The 19857-nt window shown below is 33.7% G+C and overlaps 1 protein-coding gene across 3 annotated transcripts; it reads left to right on the plus strand.

The window, feature by feature from the left end:
* The first annotated feature begins 4031 nt into the window (after nucleotides 1-4031).
* Nucleotides 4032-19799, plus strand: LOC120349508 (wiskott-Aldrich syndrome protein family member 2-like). Of its 3 annotated transcripts, XM_039419862.1 has the most exons (6): nucleotides 4032-4209; nucleotides 5530-5559; nucleotides 6650-6679; nucleotides 9545-9588; nucleotides 11336-11514; nucleotides 19572-19799. In XM_039419862.1, exons 1-6 carry the CDS (start codon nucleotides 4061-4063, stop codon nucleotides 19689-19691), a joined length of 552 nt encoding a protein of 183 aa, XP_039275796.1. In that variant the 5' UTR covers nucleotides 4032-4060; the 3' UTR covers nucleotides 19692-19799. The 3 variants fall into 3 exon arrangements, with proteins under 3 accessions (XP_039275796.1, XP_039275797.1, XP_039275798.1); XM_039419863.1 differs by lacking the exon at nucleotides 5530-5559; XM_039419864.1 differs by lacking the exons at nucleotides 5530-5559; nucleotides 6650-6679 and having other exon boundaries at nucleotides 4035-4209.
* Nucleotides 19800-19857: the final 58 nt, after the last annotated feature.

Here is a 19857-nt window from a genome sequence, read left to right on the forward strand (position 1 = left end):
TACCGGGTGATTACAAATGAAATAGACAGTTTGAATAGCTTGTAGAGAATTTATTATTTAAAAGTTTAGATCATTACTTACATGATTACATAGAAGAATTCTTGAAGTTTTTATTGGAAATTTACAGATGTTCAATGTGTGCACCATTTGCAACACGACAGATATCAACACGGTAGTCAAATTCTGACCACACACGACTAAGCATCTCACGGTTAACTGTAGCAAGAGCATTTGTGATTCGTTGTTTAAGATCATCGATATCAACAGGAAGCGGTGGTACGAAAACTCTGTCTTTTACATAGCCCCACAAGAAAAAGTCGCAGGGCGTTAGGTCCGGACTACGAGGTGGCCACGGCTGAAACACAACGTTTTCCTCACTTGCACGGCCGATCCATCGTCTAGGAAGATGTTCATCCAGATACCCTCTGACGTCTGAGTACCAGTGAGGCGGAGCTCCATCTTGTACAAAAATGAAGTTACAACTATCTTCATGGAGTTGAGGCATTAACCATTCGGTTAACATGTCCAGATAAATTCTTCCGGTTACTGATGGTTCTTGGAAGAAGAAAGGCCCGTAAACCTTTTCACAAGATAAAGCGAAAAACACGTTCACTTTAGGAGAATCGCGTATATGCTGTACAGTCTCTCTTGGGTTTTCTGTTCCCCATACTCGTACATTATGTCTGTTAACTTTTCCACTAATGTGAAAAGTGCATTCATCACTGAAAATTAGGCGATTAAACAATGTGTCGTCATTTTCAAGACAATGTTGCATCTCTTGACAAAAATTTTTACGTACAACTTTATCATTGTCATTTAAACTTTGTACTAACTGCAATTTATAAGGTGTCATTTTCAAACGTTTCCGCAGAATTTTCCACACAGTAGGTTGAGGAATTTGCAATTCTAAACTCGCTGATCTAGTCGATTTTCCTGGACTTCGTACAAAAACATCACGAACACTATCAATTTTTTCTTCTGTAACAGAAGGTCTTCCAGTACTCTTCTTCTTACACACACATCCACTGCTTTCAAAACGTTCATACCAGTCATAAATTGATTGCCTTGTTGGTGGTGGTTTACCGTATTTTGTTCTGAAATGACGCTGCACAACAGTAACAGAGTTTGTTTTGGCTAATTCAAGAACACAATAAGCTTTCTCCACTTGAGTAGCGGCCATATTGCTAAACTAAACTGGCTGTTGTAACACGGAGCAGCCAACAATAGCCAGCAACAGTTCTACCAACATAAACTTTAAGAAATTCCCTACAAACCTATATCACTTACTATGTTGAAATACACCAGTTTAATTTTGTACAGGCTATTGAAGTTGTCTATTTCATTTGTAATCACCCGGTATATACTGATCATATGCCATTAGTTTCAATAATGAAGAAACCATTAAACAACATGCAGAATAACAGAGTTCGTCGATTGAGACTAAAACTAATGCCTTACCGCTTTAGCCTTCAGTACTTACCTGGGAAAAACATGTATATTGCTGATTATTTGACAAGGTGCGGTGTAAGAACTAAAGAAAAAGTTGATTTGAGCATGGCGGATGGATATGGTTCATTGTGTTACTGAGAATGGCGAAGTTGAATTTTCAGAGAAACGCTTGAATGAATTTGTAACAGAAACACAGAATGATGATGTTCTTCGGAAAGTTATAGATTATTGTGAAAATGGCTGGCTTAATAATATTGCTGATGGAGGAGAACTAAGGCATTTTTTCAAAATAAGAAATGAAATACAACTTAGCAAGGGTCTATTGTATTATAATTCAAGAATTATTATACCCAAGAATTTGAGAGATTTTATTTTGAATAGGCTCCATGAAACGCACTTAGGAGAAACAAAAATGAACAGCATTGCCTCAAAATTTTATTATTGGCCAGGAATAAGAGCAAACATAAAAAATCTGGCTGAATCCTGCACGCTTTGCCAAAAATATAGAAGGTCAAATGTAAGAAGTCCAATGCTTTCTCATGAAATACCCGATTTTACATTTTTAAAAATTGGAGTGGATATAGCTGAAGTAAAAGGAATAGCTTATCTCATAGTTGTGGATTATTATTCAAGGTGGCTTGAAATAACAAAAATGAACAGTAAGACAAGTTCGGCTGTTAAATCTATTTTATCCCAGTTATTTGGCAGGTTTGGAATTCCCGCAGATTATAATAGCTGATAATAATCCGTTTGGCTCCCAAGAAATGATACAGTTAGCAAAGGAGTGGGATTTTAAAATTATTACAATAAGTCCTCGTTATTCTCAGTCTAACGGCTTAGCTGAAAAGGGGGTGGACATAGCAAAGACTATGATAAGAAAGTGTGCTGAAAGCAAAACCGATTTAAACTTGAGTTTGCTTAACTATCGGAATAGTTGTGTTGCGGGTTTCAATTATTCTCCTGCTCAGTTAATGTTTGGTCGAATGATAAGAACAAAGAAGTTCCCTTATCCTCAAGATAGTTTGAAACTTCATCAACTTCCTCGGGAAGAAATAGCAGTGCAAATGAAGAACCATAAATTTCAACAGAAGGAAACATACGATAAGCAGTCACGGAAACATGTTTCTTATTTCAAAGAAAATCAGCCCATTTATATCCAAGATTGGAGAACAAAATTATAGGAGCCTGGAGTAGTTATTAATGAAGCTGATGCCCCACGGTCCTATGTGGTGAAGTCCAATAGTGGAAGAATATTAAGAAGAAATGAGAGGTTTTTAAGAAGAAGATGAAATCAAAGAAAAGGTTGAAAAAGAAAATGTTTGAGAAAGTAAAAGGGGAAGATGTTTGTATGTTTGATAATATAACAAGTTGTTTACTGAGTTTAGTTTGTTATCTACGTAAATAAAGATGGTTGCTTCAAATGGATAAGAATTTATTGAGATATTTAATCACAGGCAATGATAGCAAACCAATGTTAATTAGATTCTGTCTTTACAAGATGAATCTCCCTGTAGGCTTGTGCTCAGGTAATGCTTGTGATAGTGATGATTTGAACCACCAACCACCGACAATCATTCAAACTATATTTTCCTCCTCCTACTGTCTAAAGTACTTACTTTACTCCCTGAAACATAATACTAAAGTGTTACTTTTTCGCTCTCGGGACTAAAAAACAGAAAAACTCCCTAGGGAGTAAGTAACTCCATTTAAATAACATGGAAAGCATCTCTATTTTGAAAACTTACATTGGAAATAGCTTGGAAGGTAGAAGCTCAGATGAGGAAACATAATAATATTGTCTGTCATTGAGCCAACTGAATTCAATGCCTCAACCAGAAATTTGATCAACTCATGGAATATAAGTATGATATTTAGCATAATATGCTAATGTTATATCTGATAGCCTATTATCAACAAAATAATATTCTATTATCTATGATTTGTTTATGAATGCTCAAGTAAAATGTACAAACCGTCGCACGCAGTGAGCTATTTTGGTTTGGATTTGTATTTTGAAATTAATTAATCTGATAAATCCAAAATTATTGTAGTACATACATTTTTTGGACTCAAAATAGTGTGTGAATTAAGTTATTATTTACATAACCTCTAGACCGTGTATTCCAAATTAAGTTTTAAAGCAGTTTTGGGCGAAGGCCTGTTGTTTTTACCTGCATTGTTTCTATTGTCTATGAATAAATGAAATGAAATATTAAATACTTAATATTAGTAGGCGATAAAAATGAATACATATTCTTAAATATCTTATTCTATTCAAAATACCAGCCAACAAATATTTTCCATTTGCGATTCAAATCTGAAACGCGCTAACTCGAGTCGGCCGGCCAGCTGAGGCCAGTTGAGGCCAGCTGACAATTGTTACAACTTTTGCCGATAGATAGCGCAATCGGCAGTGCAGCCAGACGCCCGGTTTTTACATTTTAGGTTATGTTGTAAAATAACAACAATTTTGCTCGAAGCGTTTCGCGGTGATCACAGCTGTGATGACACAACAATGCAAGAAGACTGTTCTACCGTTAGTGGCCAGCCTACACCAAAGCAATTACTGTAGTATTATAGATACTTATTGTATAATTATGTTTCAGGTGCAATGAATCAAGACATGGACATGAGGTCGATAGATCCACGCATGGGACCGCGTGTTGGAGACCAAGATATGCGCATCCCTCCCACTGTGCCCCCGATGCCCCCCGCGCCAGTCATGCCACCGCATCGTGACGCTTTTGCTCCTCAAGATCAGTTAGTAATCACTTGCTTCATTTCTAAACACTCAATGGAATACGTCTGTGTAAGAGGATCGTTTCAAAACACTACAACTTGCCCTTAATTATTCTATTTATATTTCAAATAAATTATCAAAATTCAACAATATCAGTTAGGTAAATATTTGTCACTATAGTTGATGAGAGATTTAGAGAGCATGTTGAATCTGATTTTCAATTAAACATTTCATGTTTTAATACAAAGACTGGTCATATACACGTAATTCTGCACTTCTTAGTGTTATGAGTGTTATTGGTATAAATTGCTTAATATTGATATAAACAAACCTATTGTTTGTTTATACCAATATTTTTTGGTTAAAATAAACCGAAGTGTCACATTAGATTGTGTACCTAGGGGCTGTACGTAGGAAAAATAAAAATTTTCATGTGTTTCAACTCGATTAACACTTGAACTTATCTCTAAAAAGTACGAATAGATGCATAGATGAGCACCTACAAATTCTTCCGATAATATTTAATAAATTTACTGGCATGCCTTAATCTTCTAGCCATTCGTAACATATAAAAACCAACTGGTTTGCTCTGTTCAGCTGTGTATTTAGTTTTAAGTTCTTCAGTAATATAATTCTGCTTGAGATTGCTAAACATTTCACGGTTTCTCATAGCTTTCAGAAATTGTTGGATAGTGCGCAATTATCAATTGCGGACAGTGTTGGGGCATGTGCAAACTGTATAAGCTTAATACTTCCAATTTTAAACAGTTCAAGTCAAGACATTCACGTAAAAGCTGGAAAAAAGAAACGTTGTTTATTTTTGGGTCAAATTTGCGATAGACAAGTTTGAATCCCTGTAACCCTTCTTTCTCAAGTTCTCAGCTGAACTGTGAATTAATGTTTGCATTTTCAGCCAAGTCTTTATTAAAAAAAGTCGATACTACTAAAATAGCTCTGGGGAAAAAACTATTTTGGGTGTTTCTCGGGAACATTTTTAAAACTGCACACGCGTTCCCTGGTCCTATACTTAGTTGAACCTATCAACCGAATTCAAACAATTTTTACGAAACATAGAGAACTATAGACATAAACTAAATTTATCCCAAAAACTAATAATATGACGAATTTATAATTCAAAAAACTCATACTTGAAAGATAATTTTCTTGTGTAATTTGGAGAAAGTTTTAAAAATACGCATATTTTATTACTTTCCCGACTTTTGTCATCATTGACTTGATATAAAATTTACTAAACATGTTAACTCAAGCTGATTTAATCTTCTGAATTGTACATTTTGTATTCAACTGTGAAGTATTCACCTCATTTAATGCTTCTTCAGATTACCTCTGGATAAAAACACACAAGAAAGGTTTGTTCCTTCACATACATTAGGTGTCACTCACAAATCATCACAATTATTGATTTACGTGATTATCATCAGGCTTACTTATTTTATTCATGACATGAAACTAAGTGTTGATTATCTGATATGGTTTATTATTTTTATTTGCAATTTTTCTTTGTTCTCAGTGCTTGAATAGATCTATTATAATATTATCAATGTCTTATGATTAGTGACCTCACACCTCTCTTTATCTATATTTTCATTTCCCTTGCTAATTTTGTATATCATTGATCTGCTAAATATTGCACAACGTTCTTGCATGTTCAGGAAATTCCAATTATCTATCTTTTGCTAGCGAAATTTTTTGCAATGTTGATTTTTAATTCAGAATGCTTGAATGCTTCTTATTTTTATGTCAGTTGGTTTCTCTTCGTTCGATTTTTATATTAAACTACCTTTTCTAGAAATACAAATAATAATACTTCCTGAGACTCCGTAAGTGATACATACCTTATTTTACTTCAACTAGGTTATAGGATTCACATTGTCTATTCATCTTTCATCATTTACTTCTATGTTGAATGATCTATTTTTCAAACTTCATGGGATATATTATTTAAAGGCGCAATTCCTTAGTGATGAATCTAGCCTCGCGCCTACAGCCGCATTGTATTAGCGGATGTAATCTGTATATACATCGATTTAGAATCTATAGCAACTAATAGCAGCTGCTCGGTTGGAATAGTGGAGTCGTCGCTAAGGAATTTCACATTTAATTTATTATGTGATTTTTTACTTTGATGTGATTATTGTTACTAAATTGTCAGTTGGTATGATTACTGATCACCGATAAACTGTTTATTTTTCAATTAATTTTCTTGAGCTTGATAAATATCATGAACGAAATAATTCAAATCCGAATACCTCGAATATATTTGAGTGAAGATTGGTATATTCAATTAGAGCTGCATTTCAACTAGTTACTTTGTAAATCAACTAATGTACAGAGATTTGAAAATTCATTCCATGAATTGAATTGAATAATGAAGTATGAGATTTTCTTGTGATGCACGTACAATCTTTGAATAACTTGAAACATGTTTGTTCTATTCAGCACCATACCTCCTCAGGAATTTATGGAGAGGTAAGTCAGTTTCATTGTGACTACTTACGGATTATTGCTTGGTTATACTTTCACAAAATTGTGTAACCAGTGAATTGGATTCATAGTCCGGGCGCAATTGTCATTCCGTGATCAATTTTGAGTAACAGCTGTGGAAGAAGTCTCAATTTCTTCGTTAGGACCAGCATAATAAGGATCGTGATGATGATAAGTCGAAATCACAGGCAAACACCTCAAAAACAAGATGGCAGCCAAAATGTTCAGTGTTTTGCTATATCGCTTGTATTCCAATAACCGTTCAAGATATTCAACTTTTTTTTTGAACGAAAATATTTTTTAAATCTTTCTCTACAAATTTTGTTCTATTTCTATATATAAAAATGAATGTCTACTTGTGTGTTTGTTAAGCTGGGTTTACACCAAATTTATTAACAAAATGTTAATAACAACTTAATCCTTATAGATTCTATTAGATTGAACGGAACTTGACAAACACATATGTTCATCATATGTATGATAAGTTATGTTCAATCTAATAGAATCTATAAGGATTAAGTTATTAACATTTTGTTAATAACTTTTGTGTAAACCCAGCTTTAGTTTGTTTGTTCCCTATAGACTCGAAAATTACTTGACAGAACGGCATGAAACTTTGGGAATATGTTGTGTAAATATTGGGGATGGTTTCTGGCCAGAAATTTTAATAGGGGGACTAATAATAATTAATTATTAATCCATTTTACAGACCTATGTTTTTGAAATTTTAGGCCGAGTAGCTACTTATAATTTAGCATCTAAAGTTACCAGCTGTATAATAAACACGTCATCCTGTGATCAATTGTGTTCTGGTATTAAAACGGTGGTTTGGAGTTGAAGTTTGTGTACCGTAGTTGATTGGTACCAGCTGTAGATAATCGTTCCTTAGAAGACCTATACAAATAATTATCACTCCCCTATCATAGAGAAACTGAAATAGTTATTTGTGCAACTAGTGCGCAAAGTGGCAGTTTGCTGCACCGAAAGAAACGTTTACGCACGAGCCGTAGGCAAGGGCGGAATGGTTTCTTGAGTGCAGCAGAGGAACTTTGCGCACGTATTTCACATTAAATTTTTCCTACAGTTGCCATTGAATATGAGAAGTGGTTGATTATGGGTGAACTGATGGCTGAAATGCATCAAATGTTTGTCTGTATAATTTTGTTATTAATAACATCTTTAATTTATTTTGAACTAGATAATCCAATTAAAAATTAATAATCGATAATTTATTCTAATTAAAAATTAAATTAATCCAATTAATTTGAGAATTCGAATAATTTTGAGTAAATATTAATTTCTTGAAAAATTTTCAACCAATCAATTTATGAATGAAAAAATATTATTTGAAATAATGAATAATTAATAATATTAAAAATGTATAATTTGATGAGTTCTCATTTTTATTTATTTGAAAATCAGAAAAAATATAGATGGAACAAATTTGCATTTGTTTGTTCAACAAAATACACGCCAACAATGTCAGCAGTTGATTGAGATGGCTGCAAGATAATACGCAAAGTAATACGTTGCACACTAGAGCGGAAAAGTGATTCTTTGCGTTCTGTAATCAATGCAGGAATGGTCACTTTTCAAGGTAACTGTAGGAAAGATAATTATTCATATCATGAAAGAGAGTTGTTCATATTGCAATCATTAATTACTGAAGAATGACAGACTAAAATGATTTTTTTTTAAATTTAGCTCAGCTTATATTCATTCTAAAATAGAAGATGGAAAGGATATGGAATTCTATGTAATTCATCGTATATTTCCTGGACCATCTATTGACAATCAATAACTATGAAAACATTGAATTCATCTTTGAAACACTGATTTAACCTACCGGTATATATTTTTTTCAATTCAACACTTTACTGATAGATATTACTACCAATTGATCGAGAATATGTTGCAATGTCGGAATAATATATGCTACATGACTAAGCACATAGGAAGTCCGTATTGAGATGTAAATGAAAATATTGATTGTCAGATAAATTTCATGATTCACCAAATAAAGTCAAGTGAGACATGAGATACATTGACTTTTGGCGGTACGAAGTTCGCCGGGTAAGCTAGTTTCCATCTTGACTACTTCAAGATAGAGACTTGAAAATGGCCTCAATCTCTTCGTTACAACAAGCCGAATAAGAATATTGATGATGGAAACAACGAAAATAATCGACATCATTAAAAAATTCAAGATGGCGGTCATTATTAACAGAAATTTATACATCTCATGCTAGTCAGTTATTGTGAGAGATATACGATTGATTTCACCACCAAAGAGTTTAGAATCGACTAATCTATTATATTCTTATAATAGTCTCATTTGGGCTACTTTTTTCGTGATTAATCTAACTTCAAAAACTTGAAACATACATTTTTCGGGGACAATATTCCACTTTCCTTTCCACTATTCCACTTTATATGAATTCGCAGTAGACATACTTGCAGTATTCGCAGTATTATTATTATTGGCACAGTGTTGTAGAATATTCCCAAAGCTCCAAAATAACGTCTGATTGAAGGCTGTAAGTCCATATTTTACAGCTATAGCGTCATAGGAAAAAGAGTGAAAAGTACTGTTTGCTGTGTTTGCAACCGAAAACACGGGGTTTCCACTAAAAAATTGATTTTCAATATTTCAAGTACGATGAAATGAATTCGAATTCAGATATTCGAAGAAATACATTGTTGTGATGGAGCCTGTATAGTATTCCTGTCAGGATTGAAATCCAATATCACAATGTGTTTAAGTAAAAATCTGTAATTCAGAACTAGTTTGATAAGATCTCATTTATTATTCATTCTGTTGTTAATTTCCGAAAATATTTTATTTTTCAGCTTTCCCCGGGACCCTCGAGCATACCAAAGAGACCCCAGAGCAGGTATGCCTTCAAGTTGCACTCGAAATTATCTTAATATTCAATTTATTATTCATTCAATTTCATGTATCCAAACCCACTTGATATGCATCCTTTTAAAAACACACTTGGTATAAGAAAATGTTTCGTGTATTGAACAAAAAAATCAAACAACACTATGTTGGAAAGAAGAAACGGGAAATAATATCTTGCCAACTATGGCTTTCCGTATGGAAGGTCGTTAGTAGTCAAAACTATTGTAAGTAAAGGGTAATATATGAATAAAGCAAGAAAGAAATGAATATATAAGAACAAATTAATAAAAACCTTGTAGTAATTTTTTATCACGTTTCCCAACTGGACAAGCACAAATAAAGTTGGTGGACCTATCAAGTCGTTTTCAAATCATTACTGGTCGACAGTCAGATAATAGCTAAAAACACTAAAGAAGACAAGTTCTTACAACCAGTACTACATGCACTGCAGACAGGAGAATGAATCTGTTGAGAAATTGAGTTTCCATGACAATGAACTATCACTTCAGGATGGATGTATATTCAAAGGTTGTAGGGTACTAATACCATCAACGCTTCAACGCGTTCTACTCAAAGAACTGCATGTTGGACACTTTGGTATGGATAAGATGAAATCTTTGGCTAGAAGTTATTGTACATGTAAGAACATTGAAAATATGGTAAGGACTTGTAAACTGCTGCTGCGGCCACGGTCTAATATAGGAGCAGGAGCACACGAAGGAACTTTAAGAGCCAAGAGAGAGTTTAGGGTGGGAGACAAAGTACAAGCACGAAATTATTCGAATCCTCGACTGAAGTGGGGCTTTGGAGAAATAATTGCAAGAGAAAGTGAGCTCATATATGAAGTGAAAATGGAGGATGGTTCAATATGGAGAAGACATATTGACCAACTTCTCAAGTGTGCAGTTTGAGTGGGGAGAAATGTCACATGGTTACACTTTATGGTTGCTATGGACAACCAACTTAATGAATACTTTGTTCATAAGTTATTCAGTTTGATAATAACAATATGAACACTTGCAGTACTCTTTATTAGAATATTACAACGACTAGTTTCGACCATAACTTGGCTCATTTTCCTCAATCATCGAAATGTTGTTATGGTCGAAACTAGTCGTTCTAAAATTTTAAATAATAAAGGGTACTACACATTTTCATATTGTTATTATTAATTTGTGAAAAAGTAGCCCATTCAAGTGAAGTGTTATTCAGTTTGTATTCAATTATATAATGTGTAATATGTTATTGTAATGTGTGTTTGTGAACATTTTTTGTGAGGCAATAAATTTGATTTGATTTTGATTTGAAATGGACGTAAATTCAGCATACAATATTCATTATATTAGAACATAACATTGGAAAATCTTTTATGAAATAAAAGAAACTAAGTCAAGTTAATTACCAAGTTGTTTATTTATAATGAGTATACATTTTATTAGAAAACAAAGAGTTCCGTTCCTACTCTGGCTACACAAAATGAATATATTTAAATAATTCCTTAGATTAGATAGAATTTGAAACAAAATAGTACTCAGTCAATCAAAACTATTTATTGGTTTTTTAAATGAAAAAATGTTAATGTATTTTAATTGATCGGAGTATTATAAATTATTTTTGATTCTCTACTTTTTCCACTAGATGTTAATACTGTAGCTGTATATAGTTATAGCTACTAGTATAGTTGTTTTGCCAACATTTTGTGAGTTTTTGACTGATTGGTTGATGTTTTGTGGAAGGAATGGTGCCTCCTCCTCCGCCTCCGGTTGCAATGCCGCCGCGCCCAGTCGCCGCCCCCGGCCCTGTGTTGCCACCTCCGCCGCCCCCCGGACCCCAACCTCCTCAACTGTCATCCGCCATCAGTGCCGGAGCACGACTCACTGCCGGAATTCCGTCCGGTGCTACTGACCAGGAGAAGGTCAGTCTCTTTCTAGCACTTCATCGTTTATCTATTACCGTATTTCACTTACTTAGAAGAAAATTGATATTTTTTTTGCATCTAGAAGAATGATGTTCAAAATAATTTGATCGACGTTTTCTACTAATGCACTAATCCTGTTTACGTTTCTGTCACGATCATCTCTAGTAGGAAAATGGTAACGTTGCTTACCGGGTAAGGATCGGCAGTAGGGACTCCATGAGTTGCGAGTTAGAAAATTAATATTTTTTGAGAACACGTTCCTATTAACCCTTTGAGCTCTTTTATCCAGTCTAGCTGGATACCACATTTCTCACTACAGCTCTGAACATAAAAGACGGGTGTCTGCGCGTTAGCTCTCATATCCAGCATCGCTGGCTACCCCCTTTTCCTGCTACAGCTCTCTTCATAATTTCCATAGTTGACCGTACAGCTTTGGCATTTGCACAGTAGTAACTCTCAAAATCTATCAAACTGGAGTATTTAGTATCCAAATATTAGAATGTTATTTTTTTTATTCTACAAAGCTAATTTTACTTCATCATATTGTTCATTTCATCTATTTCATGTTTTTTGATAAGCCAATACAAAATAAAATCCTTATTTTTTATTAAATACCTTTTATACAGGGTGTCCCAAAACTAAAGTGCCAAACTTCGGGAATAGGTTCTATGGGTCAAAACAAAGAGAAAATGTGGAATAATTTTTTTCGTTTATGAGATATTCGCCATTTTGTATTTTTTACAAAATATTATTTTTCTTCCAAGTTATCCAACCGATCGCTATAAAAATCGGTAGGTATGTTTAAATAAGAGAGATGATTTGTAGAAAAAATATTCAACTTTGTCCAATTCGAAAATTCAAAATGATGGATGGCCATTCTAAACTTTCAATCCAAAATTGCGGGAAACGGTGATAGAGAAATTTACCAAGAACAATTTTTTTAGGAAATTATATTTACAATCAGTCAACACCAAAAATAATTTGAATTCATTATGAATTTTCTTATTCAAGCACAAGAAAATCATAATTTGATGTTAATACAGATTGATAGGCTTCCTTGCTATTTACAACAAATTGATGTTTTGCTGCCTCGTAACACACATTTCATTGTATCTCTGTTATGCTTTGTCCAATTCTAATTTTTTTGGTGTTGACTGATTATAAATAAAATTTCCTAAAAAAATTGTTCTTGATAATTTCTCTATCAAAGTTTTCCCGCAATTTTGGATTGAAAGTTTAAAATGCCCGCCATTTTGAATTTTCGAATTGGACAAAGTTGAATATTTTTTCTACAGTTCATCTCTCTTATTTGAACATACCTACCTATCTATTTTTATAGCGATCGGTTGGATAACTTTAAAGATAAAAATTATTTTTTAAAAAATACAAAATGGCGAATATCTCGTAAATGAAGCGTTTTAGGAAAAAAAATATTCCACATTTTCTCTTTGTTTTGACCCATAGAACCTATTCCCGAAGTTTGGCACTTTACTTTTGGGACACTTGAGCTTACTCTTATTAAGTGCGCCGCCCATCAAATGACGTCATTCAATCTGAAACCAGCCTGGGGTAGTTCACTAAACAACCGCCGCTCTAGCGCTAGCGCTAGATGGCAACTCCGAGTTCACCAACCTTCCGCCACGCGCTAACTGGCGCTACAGTAGCGTCAACTCGAGGTCATTCGGCCAGCGCCGTATCTAGAAATAGATCCTATGTTGCCACATTGAAGCAGCTGTCGCGGTGTTGCCAGATTTCAGCCTCTGTCTCCTAAACAGAGTTTCTACATTTCTTGCAGGCTGGCCAGTATTCACAACTCCAAGCATACCCAGCTCCATAGTAGAGATTATGATGAAGGGACTGGGGAAGGTTAGTGAGGGTTTGAGTTACATTTTATCATACCTCAAACCATCTGAAATTATCAAAAAACGAAAATCATCCCCTATTTTATGTATACCGCAAAATCTTGGGGTAGTTTTTTGGATTTTTTTTTTATTATTGTTTTTTGTAGTAGACAGGATGCTGGAAACAGTGGAATGGACTATTCATGATTTTTCTCATTTTTGGGGTTGAAATTTAGGGATGAGAAAAATGAAATCCTTTGTTGTTGAGATATCAGAAAAATTCTGTTTGTCATTCAATTCTACTCTTTGAGAGGATTTTTTCGTTTTTTTATAATTTTATTATTAATGATTAGGGGGTGGTTAACGAAATAAGTGTAGTTTTTTTAGAATTCTCTGTTTGAGGCAATTTTTTTTTGGAAATGGTAGATAGTGCTTAATAAATAAAAATTTATAATTTTTTCAATGGTTGCTGAGGGTTGAAATCGTTAGGGGTTAACCATTTTTAAAACTTTAAATATTGGAATTTCGAAAAATTCTTTTTTCCATCAAGTGTTCAAAGAGATGAAGAAACGTATTTAATGTTTTGTTCTAAAATCATCCCCTACTGAGTTATTGGGAACTTTATTAACATTAAAAAACAACCCCTAAAATGGAGTGTTTTTTTTAAAATCATTTTCTATTTTATAAGTTGAACTTGGAAATTTTTGGTGAGCTTGAACTTTTTAAGCATAACAAGATGATGAAGCATAGAAGATAATATACAATTACCAAAAACAGACCAATACCCAAAAACCACTTTTTTGGACTCAGGGGACCTTGAAACGTATAGAAATTTAGAAATTGGGGTACCTTAATTTTTTTCGGAAAGCAATACTTTCCTTACCTATGGTAATAGGGTAAAAAGAACACAGTCGAGATATATTTCATCTGTAGAACAGCTGTTTTGACGAATTTTAAAATAATCGAATTTCGCAATTTACACAAAGGAAAAAGTACTCTGAAAACAATAATTATATAGTAGTCTGATCGTAGTTTCAAATATGTTGCCGCCAATCGTCATTATGTTATTCCCCTAAATTATTCTCATTTACGAATGAGGCTTACAGTTCAATGAGCAAGGAAAGTTGTGAGTGTACCACACCAGATTTTTTAATTAAAGTTTATGTTCGTCAATGTCGAGACATTTCGAGCAGAAAACATGAAATTTTCGACATGCTGGGAAACTTTTTTGTTTCAAAAGATAAATGGGTGGTGAAAGCGAGAAAGTTTCTCACAAATAATTTAAATTATCTCTTCAATTGTCAAACGTACTCGGAACAACGTATTTTGGCCTCTCAGGAGTTTCAAAGTCAAGGATAGCAGCTGAATGGTATGCCACCATAGGCTGGGATCATCAATCATCCCATCAATAGCTGGGATCAACAAAAACAAAATACAGAACAATTGAAAAATTCAGCAACTGCAAGCCACATGATTATAAAATAGTGAAAATGACAACCTCGCCTCGAATAATCCAAGCAGTGTTTCATTACAGCCTTTCTAGAGGCAATCAGCTGCTTATGTTTGAAATAATTCAGTCAAATATCTCCAGGGGTGCCTATCCCCCCCAACGTCGATGACGCCAACCCCCCCACCCGAATGAACTAAAGATCCCCCCCTTATTTTTGGGTCTTCCTGTTGAACAAATGAGAGTGGGATGTGGGACTATTGAATAACAAGTAAGCTGAATGTTGGGGCTGTAGGCCTACGCCTCACAAACTACAACTTTAGGAGTCCTAAAAACGAAATATTGTAGCTTCAAGTACATACCGTCGACTTGGGGTGACTTTGTCCCACCTCGAAGAAAAATATTCAGATTAGTTTATCTCCGATCTCTGTTATTCGAAATTGATGTTCAACATTGATACCCGTAGCCCTAATCATTATCGAGGATCTACAATTGATATCTTGTCGAATCTCGATATACAGGGTGATTCTTAATTATGGTAAAATAATTTAATACGTGATAGTAGAGGTAAAAATAAGAAAAAAAGTTCTTATAAACATAAACGCTTCATTAGCTGTATAGCTCACAGGGTGAAAGATTTCGCCCGGAATCAAGTTCCGGGGGATATGTTTATAAGAACTTTTTTTCTTATTTTTACCTCTACTATCATGTATCAAATTATTTTACCATAATTAAGAATCACACTGTATTAGTTGGATTATTGACATAGAAACTAACTTCTTCATCTTGTGATTTTGTTGTCAGAAAACTTCGTGTTAGAAAACTTATTTCTAAAAGACTTATGATATCGGCAAGTACATATTATATTGGCCTTTTTATTGTATTTCAATTGGTATATCCATAGTTCAAATGGTTAGGATTCTGTTCTAGTTGAAAACAACGAGGTCATTTTTAGTTTAACTTGGGGTGACTTTGTCCCAGTATAAAAATTGTAATATGCAGGATATGATGCAAATACAATTCAAAATATGATAAATATAATGTATTCTACCTAATAAAACAAAATATTCACCTTGCTTAAAATTAATACGTTCACAATATTCATTTTCTACTGATTCTGCAGTTGGAGCCATCTTGCCATAAGATTTTTAGGCAGCAGAAACTGAAATATTTTTCAATAAATAATTTGTGATTTTTTGAAGTGGATTTCATTTGTTTTTAATGTCATTGTTCATTTCAAAGGTTAACAGTTTCACTTTGTCTAACTCATGAAAATTAACTTTTTCCATATATTTTTTAAAGTGAGAAAAAGTCACCCCATCCCCTGGTTGACATTGTCTCTTATTTTCAAAAAAATATATCGTTGTTAAAGTTAAGAAAAATACTAACTTTTTATAATGTAAAATACTCTTCAAACATTGCAGAGTGCAATAAAAAATATTTCAAGAGATTTGTTGCAACTTAAGTATTGATTGCAAGCTGTTTAAAATTTTAAAATTTTGTCCCCAAAATTGGGACAAAGTCAGCCCGGTTTACTGATACCTTATTTTCCCAACTGTTTACTGTTATTCTCACTGTAGCTGGCTTCTGGTTAGAATCCCTCTTGGACCCGGTGCTGGAAGGTGAGGAGACTGCTTGCTACTTGCAAGGATACTGTAGCTCGAATAGTCTTTTTCCTGGCCAGTTATAACACTAGGGGACGGTTTCCGAACTCGGGATTTAGCTAAGTCCTAGACTTTAAACAGCTGGAGTCAGAAAATTGGCTTTCCAAAATGAGGCGTAGTCGCAGTCATTGTCATAGTCATGTTTGAATTAAATTTCGAAAAAACTAGAAAATTGAACACAAAATAAAATAAAGAGAAAATAGTGTAAAGTTTCAGCTACAGCTATTTTGAATTATTTAGCAATGTCTAATTTCGTCAAGAAAAAACGTTTCCAATTATAGAAATGAGAAAATAAAAACTACGACTACTGTTATAAAAGCTGCCACTACGCCCCGTTTTGGAAATAGTCCGGGCGCAAATGTCATTCTGTGGTCATTTTTGGGTAACAGCCGTGGAAGATGTCTCAATTTCTTCGTTAGGTCTAGCAGAATAAGGATCGTTATTGACTCACCCATTTTCATCATTTTTGAGCATATAACAGGATAAAATTGTAAGTGGATAGGAAAAACAATAATTGTGATGATTTATCATTATTAAAAACATTTAAACTGACAGCTGGATTATTAATTGCAATACTTATTACCCAAAGTAGGAAGACAGTTGGTCTACTGTCTACTGACTTTGCTTATTATCTACACGGCAAAGCCCCCTGCCTATTGTGAAAAGTGAGTAAAAAATAATAATTTACAAAGAATACTAATTTTATTTAAAGAATGTGCTGTATCTAAGAATTGGAATAAAAATTATAACGCTGTAAATGAAATAAGCTAATTGAAGACCTCAGAATCAAGATTTGAACCTCAGATTTGGTACATTTTGGAACATAATATCATCTTCTTCCCCACAGCTCATTTACCTCAACATCATCAATTTTTCTTTTTTTGCTTGCATCTTCCGTAACGCCTACCTCTTTCTGCTTTCGCCACTCATGCAACCTTTCACCACCCTTATTTTCAGGCTTTTAGGCTTTTTACGTAACATGCGTTTTTTGTTCCCCATTATTACAAACTGCACTTAAATTCAAAAAATAAGAACACACTGTTGAACAATAAAACTAAACAAAGTTTAAACACTAAAGATTCAACAAAGACAAACTATGGGTAATTCAACAAATAGATAAACAAAACAGCTTCAACTTCCTATAATTTTCTTCCAATTAAACAACTATTATTGTAAGGAACTGTAAATCACCTCACTCGTGGACGCAGCAGAAGACTAGAGTGAACAACCAAACATAATCCACAAGAAATATTCAGATTTGACATTATGTGAAATTTGAGTTCCCTCCAAAATGGGAGTGAGCAAGCGACCGAGCGTGCTACTATCTTACGGCAGTCTGCTGAACTACTACGACAAACCAACCGTCACACTCAGTGGTCCTTTCAGTCAAGTCATGCATTACTTTTGGAATCTCTCACGTCTACAGTTTACATCGGATCTTGTTGAAAAGAATTGCATTGGATAAAGAATTTAATTGAGCAAGGCATGTGTGTTTTCAAATTTCAAATATTCCTTCCAAAACCCTAGAAAAAAATTTTAAACTCTGAAAAGTTTATTTTTGATTCAATTATAGGAAGTAGTTTTAAAATAAAAAAATTAACAAATACATGCTTTGAAGAATTTTATTCTGTTTCCAATGATGTATAATACGTAAATTTCCGTCCATAAATAACGACGCTAAACGTTCCAAAAGATAACATTGATCTAATGGGACATTCAATCCAATATGGCGGTAGATGTCCCACACTCTTAAACCAGTTTCTTCTTAAAATAAAAAATCTTGTTTATTTTCAAGTTTTGAGTAATATTTGGAAAATAATAATCAAGTAATTGAAAAAAATGTCATTATAACTAAGACAATGCCATACATACAATCACAATATCATACAATGACGATAATAATGTATTCAGGGTGAGCCACAAATGGCGAACACGTGCTCTGAACATATTGTCAGTACAATTTGAAACTTATAAAATATCCTACAACATGCATTTGACCACTTTCACCATATATTATCTTTTATAGTTTTTGAGATGTCAAATTTTTGAAAAAAACACGTTTGCATCTAATTGTTTGCTCTTTTTGACCTTATGCCTTTTGAACTATTGATTTAAAAAATGTAATGCTGATAATGAGCTTATAGTGCATTAAATTCCCTTTAATTTTATGTATTATTACAATATTTTACGCAATTTCTTAAAACCGTTGCAACAGTTCTATCGTTGAATGTGAAATCTCCACTTTTACAACAATAGATCAATTATTGACAAGGAATTTGGAGGTAATGTTTTGAACCGATGAGGCTGATTTAAAAGTTTCATTTTTATAGTTTTTGCACGCTCATATCAAGGGAACAGTGCGTTCTATCTATATGATAAACCATGCAAAGATGAAGCTTGATAAATTTCCAGAGTTTTGTGATATCTTCAATAGTTTCCGCGATAACTGCTCTTGAAACTGAGATATTTTAAAACAAAGGTTTTTGATCCACCTTTTGTACTTTCAATGCTTATAACTATCCAACAATGCTTAAACCAAATGTATACTAAGAGTAGGGTTGAAGAGCATTAAATTCTCTTTAATTTGATGAATCATTTCACTATTTTATGCTTTCCTTCAATTGTTAGTGTAGGGGGTGAAATATTCAATTTAGCAACAATAGATCATTCGACAAAGAAATTTGAAGGAAATGTCTGGAGCATAATTTTTGTGCAGCTCTGTTTATCGTATTAAGAAGGTAAACATATCATAAGTGCCTATCCAGCTCTTCTGCTAAAATTGTGGATTAGCTGTACTAAGTTGACACTTATCCGTAAGACGCATAGTTGCCGAGATATATGCGAAAAGCCAAAAAATGATTCCATTGAAACACCCCCAGCAGGGGGAGGAGTGGGGACTTTTGATATGTTTACCTCCCGACTACCCGAAACAGAGCTGCAGTGACTAAAATTGTCTTCTAAACATTTAATACCCTCTTCTTTTGAACATTCATTGCCTGGAGTAACTATTATTATATCAGATATGTCTCATTCTGGAATTTTTCTGTGTGCTTTTTTTCTATGTTTGTTTCAAAAAAATAAGTAACATTTTGTTTGTTTCAGGCTGCTTTGATAATGCAGGTATTGCAACTATCAGAAGAGCAGATAGCCATGCTTCCGCCAGAGCAACGTCAAAGTATATTGGTGCTCAAAGAGCAAATAGCAAAGAGCACACATCGCTAGATAGTTTTGTGAAAGAAATATTTTTCCCATATCCTATTCTACAGTTGACTTGATATTGGATTTTATTTGTAACTTATAAAATTAAAAACTAATCCCTTCTTTCAGCTGTAACGTGTTCATTTCTTACTGCACCCCAAATTCAGGAAATTCTCAAATTCCATATCCA

Source organism: Nilaparvata lugens, chromosome 1, assembly GCF_014356525.2.
Source record: "Nilaparvata lugens isolate BPH chromosome 1, ASM1435652v1, whole genome shotgun sequence".
NCBI lineage: Eukaryota > Metazoa > Arthropoda > Insecta > Hemiptera > Delphacidae > Nilaparvata > Nilaparvata lugens.

Bases quoted from the DNA above. Each gene is read 5' to 3' on its own strand.
- LOC120349508 (XM_039419862.1), top strand. From the start codon at position 4,061: ATGAATCAAGACATGGACATGAGGTCGATAGATCCACGCATGGGACCG. The intron at 4,210-5,529 runs GTTAGTAATCAC...ATGCTTCTTCAG, and splicing joins GCTTTTGCTCCTCAAGATCA to ATTACCTCTGGATAAAAACA. The intron at 9,589-11,335 runs GTATGCCTTCAA...GTTTTGTGGAAG, and splicing joins CCAAAGAGACCCCAGAGCAG to GAATGGTGCCTCCTCCTCCG.